At 37.1% G+C, this 18,835-nt stretch overlaps 1 protein-coding gene across 1 annotated transcript; it reads right to left on the bottom strand.

Moving 5' to 3' along the window:
* Positions 1 to 2,620: 2,620 nt before the first annotated feature.
* LOC106908450 (uncharacterized) lies at positions 2,621 to 13,741 on the bottom strand. The gene is made up of 3 exons (XM_014974548.2): positions 13,405 to 13,741; positions 7,062 to 7,989; positions 2,621 to 5,700 (listed from the first exon to the last, which is right to left on the bottom strand). Exons 2-3 carry the CDS (start codon positions 7,456 to 7,458, stop codon positions 3,590 to 3,592), a joined length of 2,508 nt encoding a protein of 835 aa, XP_014830034.2. The 5' UTR covers positions 7,459 to 7,989; positions 13,405 to 13,741; the 3' UTR covers positions 2,621 to 3,589.
* Between the last annotated feature and the right edge of the window lie 5,094 nt (positions 13,742 to 18,835).

The following is an 18,835-nucleotide window of genomic DNA, read 5'->3' as shown; positions in this document are numbered from 1 at the left end:
CGCTCAAGGCTCTTGTAGTGAATATATATTTATATAAAAGCTACTCTTTGACCCAGCCGTCTCTCTCCTTGGCAGAAGGTGGATCTTCATTTCAAGCTCAGGTCCTCTACCAGAGTCCTGGGAGCTTGAGGGATTTTTGCAGTATCCTAGCCTAACCCTAGGAGTGAAATCTTTTGAAATATTGCAATAATTAATCTTTGATGATCGCACTGATGTTCGCCAGACCACTGCTCCTTCTGTGCGTTTTGTAGCCTGTGGATAGTGGATTTGGAGTGGAATCCACCATGTGTGGTGAAGAGCTTTCATGTTTTAACCTTAGTGGTCTGAATTGCTTCCCTTGGTGAACTTTTAACCCCATTAGAGTTGCTGATTACCGGCAAAGCATAGCTGCTGATTGCCTGGACACTGAGCTGACTTATCAGAACTTGCTTTACTCATTTATTTAGCTGTTGCTGCCAAATAAATAGTTACTTGAATACTTGAGTAACCTTTCCACCAAATATTTTTTACTTTTTTTTTTACTCTTACTTGAGTACATTCTTGGATGGATACTTCTTGCTTTTACCTGATTAAAATATATTGAAGTAGTGCCTGTCTTCGTTTTTCACGTTTTTTGACTCCTTTACACCCCTCTACTGGATATGAAATATCCAGTAGAGATATGAAATCTCTACTGGATAGAGATTTCCAGTAGAGATACCGCGTTTCAATACGCGGTATTGTAACGCGTTACAATACCGCAATTCTTTCCTTGAGGTCTATTTTCATAGTGTTCCCATTCCTGAATTTTTATTTCCTTTATCTTTTTTTAATTATTATAATCTGCTGTTTTGGATTCAGTTATGGTCTTACCATAATTTGTTCAGTCCCTTCTATAAATAATTGTGCAAAAGGCCTTGCCATGTAGCTTGTCTATGCATTAACTTTCATAGTTTATTCTTGCATTTTGCTCACTGTACATTTCTACTTAGTTTTTTTTTTAGCCTAGTCCTCTTGCCTTTCTTGGTTTATTATGTCTTGTTCAGTTTCTCACTTTGGCTGCCTCATATTTTTATGGTATTCATGGACACCAGTATAACTTTGTGATATTACCTGCAATGCCTCATCATCCTCATGTGTTTCAACTGATCTGCCACTTAAGTTGTTACCATGCCATACCAACTTTATGTATAAAGCACTTTAAAACAACCACAGCTGATACAAAGTGCTGTACATTAAAAAACAACAAAACAATTAAAAAATAATAAAAAAAAAAATAAAAACATTCTATTCTGTGTCCCGTTTTCTTGTTCCTGAGTTTAGTCCTTCTGTGTGCAAGAAGAGCACACTGGTTCCAGGTTGAGTGTGAGCACGCATTCTCTCCTCCCCCATCAACATGCTCCCAGTAGATACAGTATATTGATGGGAAAACACAGACAGATGTAACGAGTTACAATACCGCAAAAGGTCCAGTTACGCCCTGAACATGGTAACATTCAGCATACTAAACAAGAGGTTTAGTATGCTGTGGGGTACTAAACCTCTTGCTCAGTTTTGCCATCCCATCTTCTGCATCTGCAGCAAGCCTTCCTGCACTTCAGGGCTGTTCAGATCCTAATGTGCAAAGGACAGTTTATTATTACACTGCCTGGCCAAAAAAAGTCGCAACCAAAATTAAAAGGTCACACATTGTACTATTTTGTGGACTGCCTTTAGCTGTGAATATGCATTGTTTTGATGAGCTTCTGCAATGTCACAAGATTTAGTTCCAATCAGGGTACAGATAGCTTCTGACTGAAAACAACAGATCATATTCGGAGAGATGTAAAACTAAAAATACCTTCTACATTTAGTGTTAAGAACAAGTATTATTCTTGCTGTAGAACCTTTGTCACTAAACTGTCAATGTTTGATGTTTTGAGGCATGAACAAAATATTTATTACTTTGTTAAACATCTCAGTAAGTTCCACTATAAGGATTGTTCTTTTTTTTTTCTCTTTTGCCTTTTTAACAAAATATAAAATATTAAGGCACTTGGTAAGGCATACTTTATTAGCATAAAGTAATGTATGGAAACACTGAAAGTTTTTCATTGAAATATAGTCTAATTTCACACCATTTACAAAGTACGTACAAATATTATTGAAATGCATTTATTTTGAGATTTATTGAGGTTTACTAAAATATACATAGAACCCATTTGTAAATATTACCAAAAGTACAACTTCACTAAAGTATTGTTTGTATATTTTTGTAATACATTTTTAAAATGTACACTTGTATATAAACATTTATACAAATACATGCAAAGTGCATTTTTAAAATGATTATCCAAAGTATAATGTTAGTTTTATATTCTATAAGAATTTAAAGTATATTTTAGAAAAAATATACTTTTAGAAATGTACTTTACATTTTTAGTATAATCTTAAGTATATCCACTTGATAACTTACTAAAAATGTACTATAGAAAAATACAGCATATTTAAAATATATTTAAGTATGCCATTTTTTTAAACCCCAACAGACCAGACCCCAGTTGGCATAGCTGTAGTTCTACTGCAGCTAAAGAGGATACCAAACACAAAACCAGACCATATTAATGTATATTAGACTCAACACAAAAACTACCACACCATGTTCCATTTTTAAGACTGTAATTTTAATAGTGTGATTTCTTTTTTTTTTTCCAGCCCCTACCCCTACAAGGAGGTAGGGGCTTACATTTGGTCCACATTTCTTACCAGTTGGTGGTAGTACTGTCCCATTAATCAAGTAGATCAACCAGTCTCTTGAAGAGCATCACACTTAACAATGAGGTCCACCCATACATTGGAACAGGGTCAACCACACCTCTCAAAGTTAATAAATGCTGTCATTCCAAGCCAAGACTCCTTGACAGAACCATTTAGCGAAGACAGGAGCTCTGAGAGGACTGAGAAAAGTTGAAAATACAGACCCTGATATATGACTGCATTGCAGAGGAAGAGGATAACTTGGAAACGACCCAATCACAGGTTGATTTTCTCCATACCAGTCCTAACGTATCAAAAACAAAAGCAGCAAGTGCAGATATTGATTGCCCAGTACACAAACAGACTGCTTAGTCGGACTTCATTTCTCAGCAAAAACCTTTACTCTCCTCCAGGTTTCAGTTACTTTGCTTTGCTGTATTTAACTGTGGAAAAAAAAGAATAGAGAAATAAAACCTTCATGCCAGCTTACCCTGTGGTGAAATACAAACAGCAGTGATACAGCTCCGAAGGCATATAAAGTTTAAGTTTGAAGTCAACGCTACACTTGAGGAAAAGAACAAAACTCAGTGTAGGTGAGCAGTCAGGATTTAAGTCAAATGTTCAGTACAACATGAGGTTGATAAAACACTCAGATGTGGCATCTCAAATTTACATTTGTCCCAAAAAAACAATGAGATGCAATACTGGAAGTAAGACAGTAAGATATATTTATAACATCTAGAATGTGATACTTTATACATATTTTACTGTTTAATAGAATTATGAATAAAATGTAAATGAACAAATGGAATTGTGCTCAGTGATCATCATAACCTGGGAAAAACCATTGGCCTCTGAGCTGCTGACAAACCATCTAGCGAGGATGTCTGATGGCATTTGCCCTCTTGTGTTTTTTCTCCCTGCGCAGAGGGACATGCTGATCTTTCCAGGTTCTAAACACTTTTCTCCTTGCATGGCTGGCGACTTGCATTGACTGAACAGGAGCTGAAGATGACGGAAACATTCCAGGAGTGAAGCGATGATCCATCGCAGAGGAGGGAGACGGTGAAGCATGCATGATGCGTCTATGGGAGTTCCTGTGGGCTTCTACATGAGTTCTAGTGGGGATGGAGGCAGGTTTGTCAGGTTGCTCTCTAATCCCATCCCCCTCTGTAAATGAAGACTTTGCCATTGACATGGATTCACGTGGTCCTTGCCTGGGGTCTCTGGGTACCCTGACGAGTGTAGCCGGCTCACCAGATTTAGATTCTTTAAAAATCATGCGATCAATTATGCAGTCGTTTTTAGTGACTTCTGCCTCTGATAAAAGTCTGGGATGGCTAAAGGCTGTTCTCTGTTTTTTCCTTTCAGGAACCAAAACATTTACAAATGTATTTGAGAAGTCGTCACTGTCCTCTGCTTCCACTGATATAACCTCTCTTGTCGGATCTTCACTGTCAGACTGTTGACAACTCACTCTTGACCTACTGCTCTTTTGGTTCTTGTCCAATATTGCTACTTCAGGAGTTGCTGTGTTCGAAGAACCTCTGCCACAGTCTACTGAAGTTGCAGTCGAAGCCATTTTTGCCATATTGTGATTTTCCCTACCTTCTTCATCCGAGTCAGACAAAATAATCACAACACTTTCATAATTTTGTTTAGAGTTCTCTGAAGGTTGAGACTGTTTCTTCATCTCTGACTCGCAGTGGTTATCTTCCGCATCCAAAGCCAGGTTGTCAATTATACAATCATCTGGAGGCACTTGCACATCCTCCCTGTTTTCAGGGACGCAGTGGTCAGTCTTTCTGTGGGCAGATGATATGCTCTTGTATAGCTCCTTGGACACAGTCATATAGTTGCACTCGGGACCAGATGAATAAGAACAACTGTCCTCAGTGGGACAACTGTCCTCACCTTGTCCTGATGTTGACTCAGGGCTGCCACAGGGCAGTGCGACAAAGGAAACCTGACCACATCTAATGGCCTGTTCTTGATCGTCTGGCGTGTCAAAGATGGCCATCTTGGAAAATGCAGATGCTGGGACCGGCTTTGGAGCACAACTTTGTCTTGTACTTACACCATGCTGGTGTATTTGGTTTTCATGATCACCGTCATGTTGTATCACTTTTCTTAAAGCAGGCTCCTCTTCCACCGGTTCAGGGTTAAGGTCTGACATTATTACAGGTACCACTTCAAACTCAACATCACTCTCCTCATCAGACTCTTCAAATTCAAATTCCTCATAGAAGTGGTTTGTCTGCCCTCCAAGATCTCTCTCAATACACAAGTTATGTTCTGACTCATCAGCAGTTTCAACAGAATACGGAGAATGGACATCTGTTATTTCATCGAGTGTGGGTGTATTGGGAGAATCGTAAATCTGCACATTCTCTAATGTTTTACTGAAGGCCTCAGACACAACAGGTGGGGTAGAGCTCATTTTCCCACCTCGTTTTCCACTGTCCTGATTCTCATCTTCACTTATGTCTTCATATTGCGCTACCCTCAGCACATCTGAATTATCATCATACAGCGGATCAGTTAGAATTGGAAAATTTGGTGTTCCATCTGTGTTGCTTTGTGCTGGATGGTTAGGTTTGGTTTGCTGGAACCTTTTGTCCAATACATTGGTTGAGTTCTGTTGGCGTGAACTCGTTGAGCCTGCTTTATCAGTTTGAGTTTTACCAGCTTTCCTGGACTCTTTGGTTGTACTTGACCTCGAGGCGGCTACTACTCTCCCCTCTTTGACTTCGTTCCCCTTTTGCTGCTGACAAACTTCACTTTTTCCGTCTTTGTCATCTAAAGTCCTGTTGCCATCTAACCGAAACATGGAGTCTTTATCTGATGAATTGCCATCCACTGTTCGACTGGACTCCTTTATCAGTTTATCACTGATAAAGGCGTCAATGGTAATGTTAACGACAGGATTCTGTTCATCCTTCTTCTCATGGGTGCTGGAGATTTCTGACAGGATCTGTGAGTGTTCTGTAGGTGTTCAAAGATAAAAAAAAAATGTTACCTACACACTATACAATAACTGTCAGTTGACTCTTGAAAAAACTGTACATTTTCCAGAACAATGAATAAACATTTGTGCAGTTATGTCATTTTCTAAGTTAACTTCCATCATTACTCCATAAACATATCTGGAAAGTAGCGGTGCACCAATTCATTGGCATTGATATTTTGGGAGAACTGTGATCAGCCGATTCTTCATGTGAAGCAGATCTTATCCCTGATCTTATCTACCCCAAAGGTCTAAAAATCAACTACTGTCGTCTTTTGCTCTCCTGTGAGAGAGATTTGATTGACAGACCAGCTTACCAGACCATGTCTGCACATTTGCAGTTAACAATACTCACCCCACTATTGCCAATTCGGCGACTTTCTTGATACTTTAAGTGATAATTCAGACAAAAAAAATGGTATTGGCCTGGCCAAAATGGGAATTGGCAGGTCAGGCTTTTTAAAGTTTGGTTATCTCCCAGAAAAATTGGTGCACTCCTACTGCTAATCAACCACTGGTGACACCTTTTCCTTCTTGTAAATGACACAATCACAAAAAAAAAAAAGAAAAAAAAGGTGAAGATCTCTACAGGTTCAAATGTGGAGAAAAAAATCCCTGCCGATGTCATATTACACATAATTCTAACTTGCTCATTGTATAAAGGAAGAATGGCATAAGCACTATATTTAATATAAAATATTTAGATCAGTTGTGTCTAAATTTTCTGCTTAGCAGGTCAAAAGTCAGCTAGTTGAAATGACTCTGCAGTCACAGTTTATTTTACACCCATCAAAAATATTGTGATTTTTTCCGTTTTACCTGCTCAGGTTTATGTAATGTTTTCGGAAAAGAAAAAAAAATGTTGACAAATTGTACAGCTTCATAATATTTTGGATAAAATGTTTTCTATTAGCTTAAAAAATAAATATTTTTTTAGTAGAGTGCACCAATTGCAGTGTTTTGGGCAATCAATATCAAAAAGCCTAATCTTCCAATTCTGATTTTGGCCGATACAAATTTCTTTTGTCTGGAAAGTTGCTGAAACTTGTTAACCGTGCAGTGCTGACGTGGCCTTGCGGGCAGGTCATCAGTCTGCCACCTCTCACAGCAGAGCAATAGGGGCTCACTGGCAGATTTTCAGGTCTTTTCAGAGGTAGATAAGATCGGTTGTACATGAAAGTATTGGCTGATATCCTAAAATTAAGAAAATTGGAATTGATTTATTGATGCACCCATACTTTAGTCTTTTCCCCGGAAAAATGCCATCTTTCTTCCAAAGACACCTCTGGAGGTTAAAGGTCAAATGTATAATTGGCATGTGGTTCACCAGGCTGCTCACCTTTCTTCTCGGAACTTGATTTTGTAGTTGTCCTCAAACCGTCTTCTTCAGGTGACTGACAAACTGTGAGGGAGCCCCACTGAGAAACAGTTAGGTTAGAACTTTGCTTGTGCTCATCGTTTTTATCAGAGATGGAGGCCTGGGGGTGGCTGACTACCAAGGTGGGAGGTGACGTGCCAGTTTCAGGTTGGAGCAGAGTGTCGCATTGCTCACAGGTTCTGTTGGTGAACACACCATGTTCTCTTGCGTACCTAAATTCGGAAACCGTGGAAGCAATCCATTCACATATTTGGTCATTTGTCAGTATATTGTCTGTAAAGGCACCGACAGTGGATGGTTGACAATGAAGAGATGAACGCAAGAACATTTTCTGATAGAAGCTTTGAGAATCTTCCATAACGTTTCTTATAAAACTAAAACATTGGTGTGAGATTAATATTGGTCTGAATGGGGAGACTCCGTCACTAAATTGTTCAAGGGATCCTTTGTTGAGCCTCCAAGTAGTTCTTCCTTAGAGACACTAAAACACACCAAAGACTGAAGGCCTATTCAATTGATTTTGTCCCTTCTTGTCCACGACACATGTAGGGACTGTTTTCTCTGGGAGTCGTCCAAATTGCAAAGTTGAAAAATGGAAATTCCGGCTCTTATCCTTATTTTAAAGAGTAAGCCTCTCCATGGTTTGAGTCAAGGAATGTAGTGCTTGCTTTGATCTTTAGTGAAATCGGTAGGTCTTTGTTTTCCTGAGATTTTCTGTTATGATTGTGCCAAGTCCAGTTGATTCTAAGTAGAAGGATGAGCTTCTGTAATCTTCAGTACATAATGACAAAATGTCATTCCTTGGTTGTAGCCGCTTGTAATTTTAGAGGATCATGAATCATCTTTTGGCCGAAGGAACACCCACATTTCTAGGAAGCACTTGACTTGTCTAGGGAAATAAAAAGAAACAGCCAATTAAAGATTAGATGTAGAAACACAGTCCTAAATGCACAGATCTATACATTCCTAGCTTCTTGCCTGGGTTTAAAAGAGTCTTTGCCATCTACTCCAACAGTGGCTCACTGAAGCTAAACTAAGTAGTTGTCCCATCTCCAAGGATTCATCCAGTGACAATCAGTGTGACTAACAGTAACCTACTTCACTATACAAAAACTAAATGATCCTGTTGCAAGTAATCTTTCACCAACCTGCTCTGTTGCAGTTACTTACACAAGTAACTGTGGATTACTATTTTGTCATTTTCCTTAGTACATTTAATTCCCTCTGGAATCTTGGTAGCGATATCTGGTCTGAGACAATACAATCATGCCATCTGAGGTCATCTGGCAAGTTTGCCTACACTAATACCCAAAGAGACCTGAAAAAAGGAATACGGCTGGCAAAACTTAGGTACAGGCAGACCATTGAGGAACAGTTTATCAACAAGCACCAGTTTGCTTAGGAGGAACTGGTCCATAGAGGATGCTTTCTCTATTGCACTACACACAGCCCTGACACATCTGCAGCATCCTGACACTTATGTTAGGATGCTGCAGATGACTTCAGTTCAACATTTAACACCGTCATCCCGGAGAAGCTGATATTGAAGCGCCACAACTTGGGACGTTCAATATCAATGTGCCATTGGATCAGGTACTTTCTCACCCACCGGCCACAGGTGGTGAGAATAGAAGACCGAACATCATCCACCCTGGTCCTCAATACAGGCACACCACAGGGCTTTGTGCTTAGTCCAGTTCTTTTTACTCTGTTCACCCATAACTGTGTAGCCATCCACTCCTCTAACAGGGTTCTAACATTTAGAGATGATACCACTGTGGTGGGTCTGACAAACAATGAGACAACGTACAGCAGGGATGCTCAAGTCCAGTCCTTGAGAGCTACCGTCCTGCAACTTTTAGATGAATCCTTATTGCAGTAGATCAAGATCAGCTCTGAACAGGGTAACAAGCCATTCATTTGATTAAGGTGTGTTGGAGCAGAGATGCATCTGAAAGTTGCATGATGGTAGCTCTTGAGGACTGGACTTGAGCACCTCTGCTGTACAGATAAGAGATCCAGCACCTGTCCCAGTGGTGTTCAGTGAACAACCTGGTGCTTAACACCAGCAAGACCAAAGGTGTTTACTGGAGTACAGGAGGTCCAGTAGGACAGTGCACCCACCTATTAGAAATCTAAGCGAGATGGTGGAGTGCGCAGGCAACATCAAATTTCTGGGCATTCACATCACCTCGGACCTAACCTGGTCACTGAACACCTCTTTTCTGACAAGGAAGGCCCAACAAAGACTCTTCTTCCTCAGGAAATTGAAAAGTGCTGGACTTCCTGCTTAGTTGCTCAAGAACTTCTACAGAACCATGATTAAGAGCATCCTCTGCCTCAGTATGACTGTGGTACAGCAACTGCACAATCCAGGACAAAAAGGACTTGGCCTGGGTGATGAAAACTGCCCATTGGGTCATGGGGAGTCAGTTACCAAATCTGGACCTAATATATACTGGCAGACTGCATAGAAAGTCCAGTTGTTGCTGATCCCACCCACCCAGGACAAACTGGTTTTACCTCAACAACCACGTGGCTAAAGAACAGCTTCCCCTAGTCCACCCAAGAGCTGTGAAATTAATCTGTCCACTTTCCATCTTCTTTGCCCCCCTGCAAACACACCACACCCTTATGTTGCATCCTAAGGACTGATTAAGACTTTGTCTATTAAATAATCACCGAGGGTACCACTCCAATTTCATTATATTCTAGAAACATAATGACACATAAAAATATCATGTCTTATGTTGCTGAGCTATGAGGAATTTCTCTCTAAATGCAATATTCCCATTTCGTCTGGAGAATATGCAAAAGTTTTTAGTGTCATTTCTGCAGAGACTTGCATGTTATTCAAACAGAAGCCAAGACTCGGTTATCAATCTTCCATTCTTTCTTTCATACATTTTCCTATTGGAAAAATATATCTCAACCCTCTTTTTCATAACAATAAGAACCTGATGCCTTTCCAAGAGGTGAATTCTATTCCTGCTGTTGTGCCATATTAGAATCACTTTCGGGTTAATATGTCTTGGAATTTTACCTGGTTGCTCCCAAATCACTTTCTTCTCACTAACAAAGTAAAAGAGTCCTTTAAACCCATACACAGGATCTACCTAAAGAAGTTCAATTCTAGCATTGCTGTAAGCTATACCTGTTGTAACCTTTGCCCAGAGTCTATCACTCATTTGTTCTGAATGTGTCCTCATTCTAAAATATTTTGGTAATATTTTTGTAACCATGTTGACTCAAAAATATCAATAGGTTTTCCGTTTTATTGGGAACATGTTTCAAGAAAGTGGCCAAAAGGAATCAGATGATTCTTTACCAATGTATTAATCGTTAAAAATAGATTTCATATTAATTTATGCAAATTAAAAGATAATTTTTGAAGATAAAACCAGATTTTTCTGTTTTTGACTGAGCTTAAGTAATATGTGCTTACAATAAAACCTTCAATTAACCAAAAAAGACAAAATGGGCCAGTTTCCAACTTGGCATTGTGGACAATCAGTCTTAAATTACTTTCACATGAGAGTCCTTGGAACATATCACACTTACCATAATTGTTTAAATTGTGGAAGAGTATTGTGACTGTCATTTTGTTCTCATTTTGTTTTAGTTTATGCTCCCCCCGGCCAATTTTGTGATATGGGGCACCATGTTGGTTTTAGATGCTTTCTAACAGATGGACCATCAGAGTAAACGCAACAAACAGGCAGGAATCCGCTAGCTCGCCTTAACGTAAAAAATGTTTGCAGATGGAAATTCTAATATCCAACGCTGGTGAAAAAGACATCGCTATATTAATGCTGTGACGCAAACCGTTTCACGAAGCTGAAGTTGGTTTTCCAATTCTAGCTTCCAATAGCTAAAGGGTGATTCCACTTAATTTTTCACTACTTTCCGCATGTATAATCAACTCTAGTTTAAAAACTACTACACCTAGACACTTCTAACCTGGACTAGATTATTCTTCTCTAATAGCAGAATATTTAAAACCATGTTTGGGATTTGTGAAACTTTTTTCTGATTTGTGAAACTTCAATAAATGTTGATTTTACCACTTTTTTGCATCTGGATCACACTAGAAACTGGTCTAATTCCAAATCTACAACTCAAAGACTCTTCAAACCTGGACTAGATTATTCTCCTGTTCAAGCTGGATATTTAAAACATGGTTTGTGATTTTTGAAACCTTTTCCTGATTTATGAAGACTCGATAAAGTTAGATTTTCACCATTTTTTGGCTTCTGGATCACACTAAAACTGCTCTAATTAAAAAAAAAACTACAACACCTAGACTCTTCAAACCTGGAATAGATTATTCTGCTATGATAGCAGAGTATTTATAACCATGTTTGGGATTTCTGAAAACCTTTATCTGATTTGTGAAAACTCAATGAAGTTCAATTTTCACCATTTTTTCGCATCTGGATCACCATAGATCTACTCTAATTAAAAAACTACAACTCCTAGACACTTCAAACCTGGAATAGATTATTTTCAGTTAATAGCAGAATATTTAAAACCATGTTTGTGATTTGTGAAACCTTTTTCTGATTTGTGAAACTTCAATAAAGGCTGATTTTGGACATTTTTTGGATATTGGTCACTCCGGCTCCAAAACTGCAACACCTAGACTCTTCAAACCTGAACTATATTGTTGTGCTCTAATAGCAGAATATTTTAATCCATGTTTGGAATTTGTGAAACCTTTATGTGATTTGTGAAACTTCACTAAAGATCAGATTACTATTCATATATGTTCAATGCAATTTTTTTTCAAATTCTATTCTAATTCAAAACCACTTTATTAATCCCAATGGGAAATAAAATGTTGGTGTAACTCATTAATTTTTCAAAGAGTTATTGTAGATGGTGATGGCTGTTGGAAGGACAGATCTTTTGCAGGGGTCTGTTAAGTGAAGTTTCACAAATCAGAAAAAGGTTTCACAAATCACAAACATGATTCTAAATACTCTAGTATTAGAGCAGAATAATTTAGTCCAAGTTTGAAGAGTCTAGGTGTTGTAGATTTGGAACTAGAAAATTCCTGAAGAAATTTAAATGGGGCCTGCCAAAGTGTGCCCGTCGGTTTGGACCCAGCGTTCTGATGCTAAAAATTAGCATTAATGCTAAAGAAAGCTTCAATGTAGTCAATAACCTGTGGAGAGTCAGAAGCATGTGGACTAAGCTCTACTTGTACCATTCAGTATGTTAAAATTAATGCATTAACTAACATTTGACAAAATGCTAATGTTAGCATGAAGACTAGTATGTGAGGCATCATTAGCATGTTCTCCGTCATTGACTTATTCCATTCAGTATACTAAACATGGCAAATAATTTAGAAATTTAACAAATAGGTTATTTTAGGTAAAAGGCTAATGCTAATGCGCGCAAGGCAGTGCACTAGTGGGGGGCACTGAAATGCTAATTTTTGTGCTAATGTTAATGAACTGCCTTGCTGCGCAATAATAAAGATAAATAATAAATAAATAATAAAGAGACATTCTATTGGGTGTAAAACAATAGGTGCCTCCATGCATTGCTATGGGCAAGCCCCAATTAGAGCAGTTCTCGTGTGACCCAGATTAAAAAAAAAAGTGGTGATATCGCACTTTTTGGAAGTTTCACAAATCCCAAACATGGTTATAAATACTCTGCTATCATAGCAGAATAATCTATTCCAGGTTTGAAGAGTCTAGGTGTTGTAGTTTTTTTAATTAGAGCAGTTTTAGTGTGATCCAGATGCCAAAAAAATAGTGAAAATCTAACTTTATTGAGTTTTCACAAATCAGGAAAAGATTTCACAAATCACTAACATTGTTTTAAATATTCTACTATTAGAGAAGAATAATCTAGTCCAGGTTTGAAGAGTCTCTGAGTTGTAGTTTTTTAATTAGAGCAGTTTTAGTAATGAAAGAGGTGCCAAAAATGGTGAAAATCGAATTTTAATAAGTTTTCACAAATCAGAAAAAGGTTTCACGAATCCCAAACATGGTTTTAAATATTCTGCTATTAGAGAAGAATAATCTAGTCCAGGTTTGAAGTATCTAGGTGTAGTAGTTTTTAAACTAGAGTTGATTAAAGATGCGGAAAGTAGTGAAAAATTAAGTAGAATCGCCCTTTAGCTATTGGAAGCTAGAATTGGAAAGCAACTTCAGCTTCGTAACCGTTTCCGAATTAAGTAAACTGGGGTTTAATCATTTTCAGGTCTGTACAGCAGGATAACTTCATTTGCGTGAACAGCTCTAATAAATGCCTCGGTGGTGTTAACAAAAAAGACACAAGCACTTACTCGTTCTGCTGGTTCCTGCTGAAGGCGTACAGTTGCTCTCAAGTTGAAAGTTACTTCCTGTTTTTTCGGCTGATGAACTTCGAGCAAGGTTTTCCAAAATGCACGCCGGGCAAATCCACAAACATGAGTTAGACTGAGGTCACGCGACTTGAGAAGGACCTCACTGCAGCAAACAGAAACAATTTCTTTTTTTCCCTTCTTTTTCTTCTTCTTCTTCTTCTTCTTCTTTAGGTTTTAACGGCAGCTTGCATCCATCCACGTTGCACTACTGCCGTCTATTGGATCCTACTATCTATACTTCAAATTCTCTTAAAGATCCCAGTGTTTTTTAAAAAAAAGAGAAATCTTCTTTTTCCCCTCAATACTATTCACCTGATCGATCACACTCTCAAATTTAAATTCCCTACTAACACCTAATTCCGTTTTTAATAATCTTCTTTGGTTTGCATATTTTATACATCTAATCAAAACATGTTCCACCATTTCTACAGCATCACACCAACTAGATAAACCAGTAAGATGTTTTCCCATCTTAAAAAGAGTTCCATTTAGGAAACTATGCCCGGTTCTTATTCTATTTATAATTATCTCCTCCCTCCTGTTTATTCCTTTGATCCTTACTACATCGACTGTATTTTGTATCCTATATAAATGTCTTCCATTTATTTCATTTTCCCACCTAGCTTCCCATATCTTCTTGCTTTCTTTCCAAATTATACTTTTGCCTTCAGATTTAGATAACTTTACTTGCATATCAATATCATCTTTTTTAATCGTCTCCTTAGCCAACCTATCCGCTCTTTCATTGCCCATAATACCTACATGAGCAGGAGTCCAGAATAATATAACATTTTTATTTTGTTCACATCCTATGGTGAAGAGCCATAATCTCATATAATATATTTTGATGATTATTTGTACGTCTCTTTCCGATACTCAACAATGCAGATAGTGAGTCACTACAAACTATTATTTTATTTCTATTAGTATCCTCCACCCATTCTAAAGCTAATAAAATAGCACATAGTTCTACTGTGAATACACTCAAATAATTAGATGTTATTTTTGAAATACTAATCTTTACTTCAGGAATCACTACAGCTATACTAGTTCCTTAATTTTGGGGTCTTTCGAACCATCCGTATAAATTTGCAAATAGTTGTTATATTTATTCTGCATTTGATTATAAAATTCTTGACAAATATCTATTGTATTTCTTTTCTTAATATTTGTTAGTGATCTGTCTACATTAATATATTTCCATGTCCATGTAGGTCTCAAAGGCCACAATACAGTTGGACTAAATTCTTTATAACATTAAATATTTTCGCTCCATCATCCCCAACCCACCCAAAACTATCAATTTGTTTCTTTCCTCTTTCCTAACACTTTTCTAATGCTTTCTTAACCGGGTGATCTTCATTATGTCCTTTTAAACTTATCCGATAATTGACCATTAGCTGCTGCCTTCTGATGCATAATGGCATTTCTCCTGACTCTACTTGTAAAGCACATATTGGCGTTGATTTAACTGCCCCTAAACAAATTCTCTTTGCTCTAGCTTGGATAACATCTAACTTTTTTAACCTAGTTTTAGCTGCTGAACCTTACACCACACTCCCATAATCTATTCTTGATCTAATTAGTGACATATAAATATTTTTTAGGGAATCAAAACTTCCTCCCCATGTCAACCCTGCTAAACACCTCATAATGTTTAGAACCTTTTTACTTTTCTCCATAATATGTTCTATGTGATTTCCCCAAGTTAGTTTCTTATCAAAAACTACTCCCAAAAACCAAAAACAATCAACCCTACGTCTTTCCCATATAAATACAACTTTTTATCAACCCCAATTTTTTTATTTGTAAAAAACATTACTTTTGTCTTTTCAATTGAAAATGTAAAGCCCCACTTTATCCCCCACTTACCCACTTTATCTATACCTTCCTGAAGTTTAACAGTAAGATGTTCCACATTTCTTCCCCTTTTCCATAATGCACTATCATCAGCAAAAAGTGACTTACCAAAACTGATAGATAATTCTTTAAACATGTCGTTAATCATAACTGAAAATAATGTTGGACTTACCACACTTCCTTGAGGGGTTCCATTTTCTATTTTACATAATTTCGAAACATGATATCCTATTTTAACTTGAATATTTCTATCACATAAAAAATCCCATATCCAATTAAACATATTACCTCCTATACCTATCTGATGTAATTTCATCATTAACCCTTCCCTCCATAACAAATCATATGCTTTCTCCACATCAAAAAACACAGCAACAACAGTTTCCTTATTAATCTGAGCTTTTCTAATATCATCCTCTAAACATAAAATAGGATCTATTGTTCCTCTCCCTCTATGAAAGCCACTCTGATAAGGAGCAATTATATGTTCTGATTCCAAATATTGTATCAATCTCTCATTCACCATCCTTTCCATCAATTTACACATATTAGATGTTAAAGCAATCAGTCTGTAATTTCCAGGATTACTATGATCTTTCCCAGGTTTCTTCAACAGAATAACAATTCTTTCCACTTACAAGGCAGTCTCCCCTCCTTCCAAATCTTATTGTACAAAATTAATAATTTATTTAAAACTTCATCACTCATATGTCTTAACATAATATAATACACCTCATCTTTACCTGGAGCACTTTTCCTAATTCTATCCAAAGTTCTTTTCAGCTCTCCAATAAAGGCTAATTCATCAGATCATTATTATTCTCCTTTCTTCTTAAAATTCCATCATTTTCCTTTTTATTTCTCTCCCTTCCCTCAATTTCATTATCTGATAAATTTTCCCCACTATGAATCCCATTTTTTTGATCATTCCCCCAACATCCCTTAATTTTGTACTACTGCCAATTGTGTCACAGAAACCTCTCCAGAATTCTCTTTTTGTGCTTCTTATTGTTCTCCTGACTTTTGCTTGTGACTCTTTATATTCAATTAAATGTTGAAAATTATGAGACCTTTTAACCAATTTAAATGCTTTATTTCTTTCTCTAACTGCTTAGCAAACAGAAACAAGTACACCTCGCTGCAGAAAACAGAAATGGGCGGGGATAGACCACTGTCAGTCTCACAGACCACTGTCAGTCTCATAGCTTATTTGGAAATAGGACCATTGCAATCCGGAAGTGAAGGGGGTGCTATTTCTTATACTTCCGTTTTTATTTTCTTTTGAAATCTGTGATATATTTTCACCTTTAGGAAGGAGTTTCAATCTCAGAATGTATTTGAACTTCTTTCTTTTATTTACTTCAGCGCAGCTCACAGTTTTTTTTGTTGTTGTTTTTTTTTTACCAAATTCTGTAGCTTTCGGTGTACTTCTAAATCTGCTCCTTAGTCGCATCTTTTCGGACTTGCGACTGCCTCTAGTGGCGTGGGGGTGGTAACACAACTAATCTAATTACGTTACTAAATCAAAATACCACAAAGTGTTTATTACTTATTAACAATTCTGTCATTACTGGAACAGTAAAAGATAAATTCCCTCACAAAAGAACATACCTTTTCATTTTCTTAAGGAAGTAGAGCTAATTAAAAGAGATAAACAAGAACTGAAAGTGATGCCAGTTTCACTTGATGACCAACCTGTTGAAACTGTGGCAAATTTTAAATACCTTGGGTCATTCTGGGACAGTCAGCTCAACTTTGCTGAAAACACTGACTATATTTTCAAGAACTGTTCTCAAAGACTCTACCTTGGGGTTACCCAACTTGATGTGTACAACCAATAGGTTAGGTAGAGGCTGTTGGGTTAAATGTTAAAACTTAACATTCTAACTTCAGTTTTAACTCATCTCAAGTTAAAACAACATTTTAACTCAAGTTTTAACTTTTCATCACCTCAGCTGGTTTGGTCACCTGAGCTGCAGACTAACAGACAATCTTTTAAGAATACTTTGAATGGCAGGTAAAATAGTAGGTAAATAGTGATGAAACCAAAAACAACTCTGCCTCAACTGTTTGCTGAAAGAACATGAAAGATGGCAAGAAATCTTTTAGCAGAGAGCATCCATCCTCATTATTCATCAGTTAGAACCTCTGAGCTCATGAAGGTGTTACTGTGTTCCTCTGACAACTAAGAACATCTATTAGACGTCATTTATTGATAGTGTAATAAGTATTCTTAACCAAACTAAACAATGTTTACCTATAGCGTGCTAAGTGTTTTGCTCTATTTACAAATTGTTGATATTTAATCAATCAATATATCTTTATTCCAGACACAAAAAAGGTCCATAGAAAAATGGCAAAAACAAGCAAAATAAGAAAAAAATTTAAAATAAACATGACATGATATTATTCACCGAGTCACAAATAAATGATGATGCCAATGATTTCATAATCTTGAAGAGAATCTCACAGTACAAAAACCAGGATTTACTAAAATTGCAATTATATTATTGTATGGCATAGATAATCTACACATGCATTTATACATAAGATTCCTGAGCTCAGCTGCACATTTGGGAACAGCATTATTTACAAATACTACTACTCCATCTAGACACTTTGAGTAGTAGCCTCATGCCATCATTTTATGCCACATAAAGTTTCTGCAGGCTACTTTTTTGTATCATCGTCACAGATGTGATTCATGAATATGATTTATCGTTTTAGAGTCGAAGGAAAATTTCCTCAGTGATAGATTAAATAGTTTCATCTTATTTTTTCTATATATAAGACTCTACCAACAAAAAGTCTCTCAATAATATACATGGCTCTGTAAAAACAAAAATTAGAATTTTTGCTGGCATCTGTTTAACAACCCTGTAACAACATGGGTTGTTATTCTTCAGTATCTAATTCATATGTTTGTTATTGACATTTGCTCAATTAAATTTCTTATGTATACACTGCAAATGGTATTTTACTATAGTTAATTATGTTATTTTTCATGTCTCCTTATTTCTTTTATTCCTCCCATAATTGATGGAGATATATAGATATTATTTATAAATGTATGAGCACAGACATAATATAAGAATAGACGCCTCATGGACCGCTCTCGCCTATTGTCGCTGACGAGATTTAGGGCGGCCATCTTGGAGCGGTCCACCACTCCACTCAGCGTTATGTGTTTAGCAGGCACAATGACGTAACAGGTCATTTAATCGATCATAACACGCTTTTTTTATTACTGGAAACCAGGGGTGAAAGTAAGGGTGTACGGCAGGGTACTGCGTACCCCTAAAAGATTTAGCGGGGGTACGCAGTACCTGCAAGAGAGGGGAGCGGCTGTCTGCTGTAAAAAAAAACAATGGGTTCACTGTGCAGCCACTAATCAGCTGTGACTGATTAGTTTTTCAAGAACAATCTAAAACACGACTTAATCAGTTAATAAATAACCTTTTTCCCATTTCATATTGTTTCTGAACTGTTCGTGCTTTAATAGAGCAGCGGT

This window comes from Poecilia mexicana, unplaced genomic scaffold (genome assembly GCF_051168715.1).
Source record: "Poecilia mexicana isolate PSO_F unplaced genomic scaffold, ASM5116871v1 scaffold_23, whole genome shotgun sequence".
In the NCBI taxonomy this organism is placed as follows: domain Eukaryota; kingdom Metazoa; phylum Chordata; class Actinopteri; order Cyprinodontiformes; family Poeciliidae; genus Poecilia; species Poecilia mexicana.
This window is presented reverse-complemented; position numbering and strand designations above follow the sequence as displayed.

Excerpts from the sequence above, each read along its gene's own strand:
- LOC106908450 (XM_014974548.2), bottom strand. The coding sequence starts at position 7,458 with ATGGAAGATTCTCAAAGCTTCTATCAGAAAATGTTCTTGCGTTCATCT. Across the intron at positions 5,701-7,061 it reads ATCAAGTTCCGAGAAGAAAG|AACACTCACAGATCCTGTCA; the intron begins GTGAGCAGCCTG and ends GAACACCTACAG.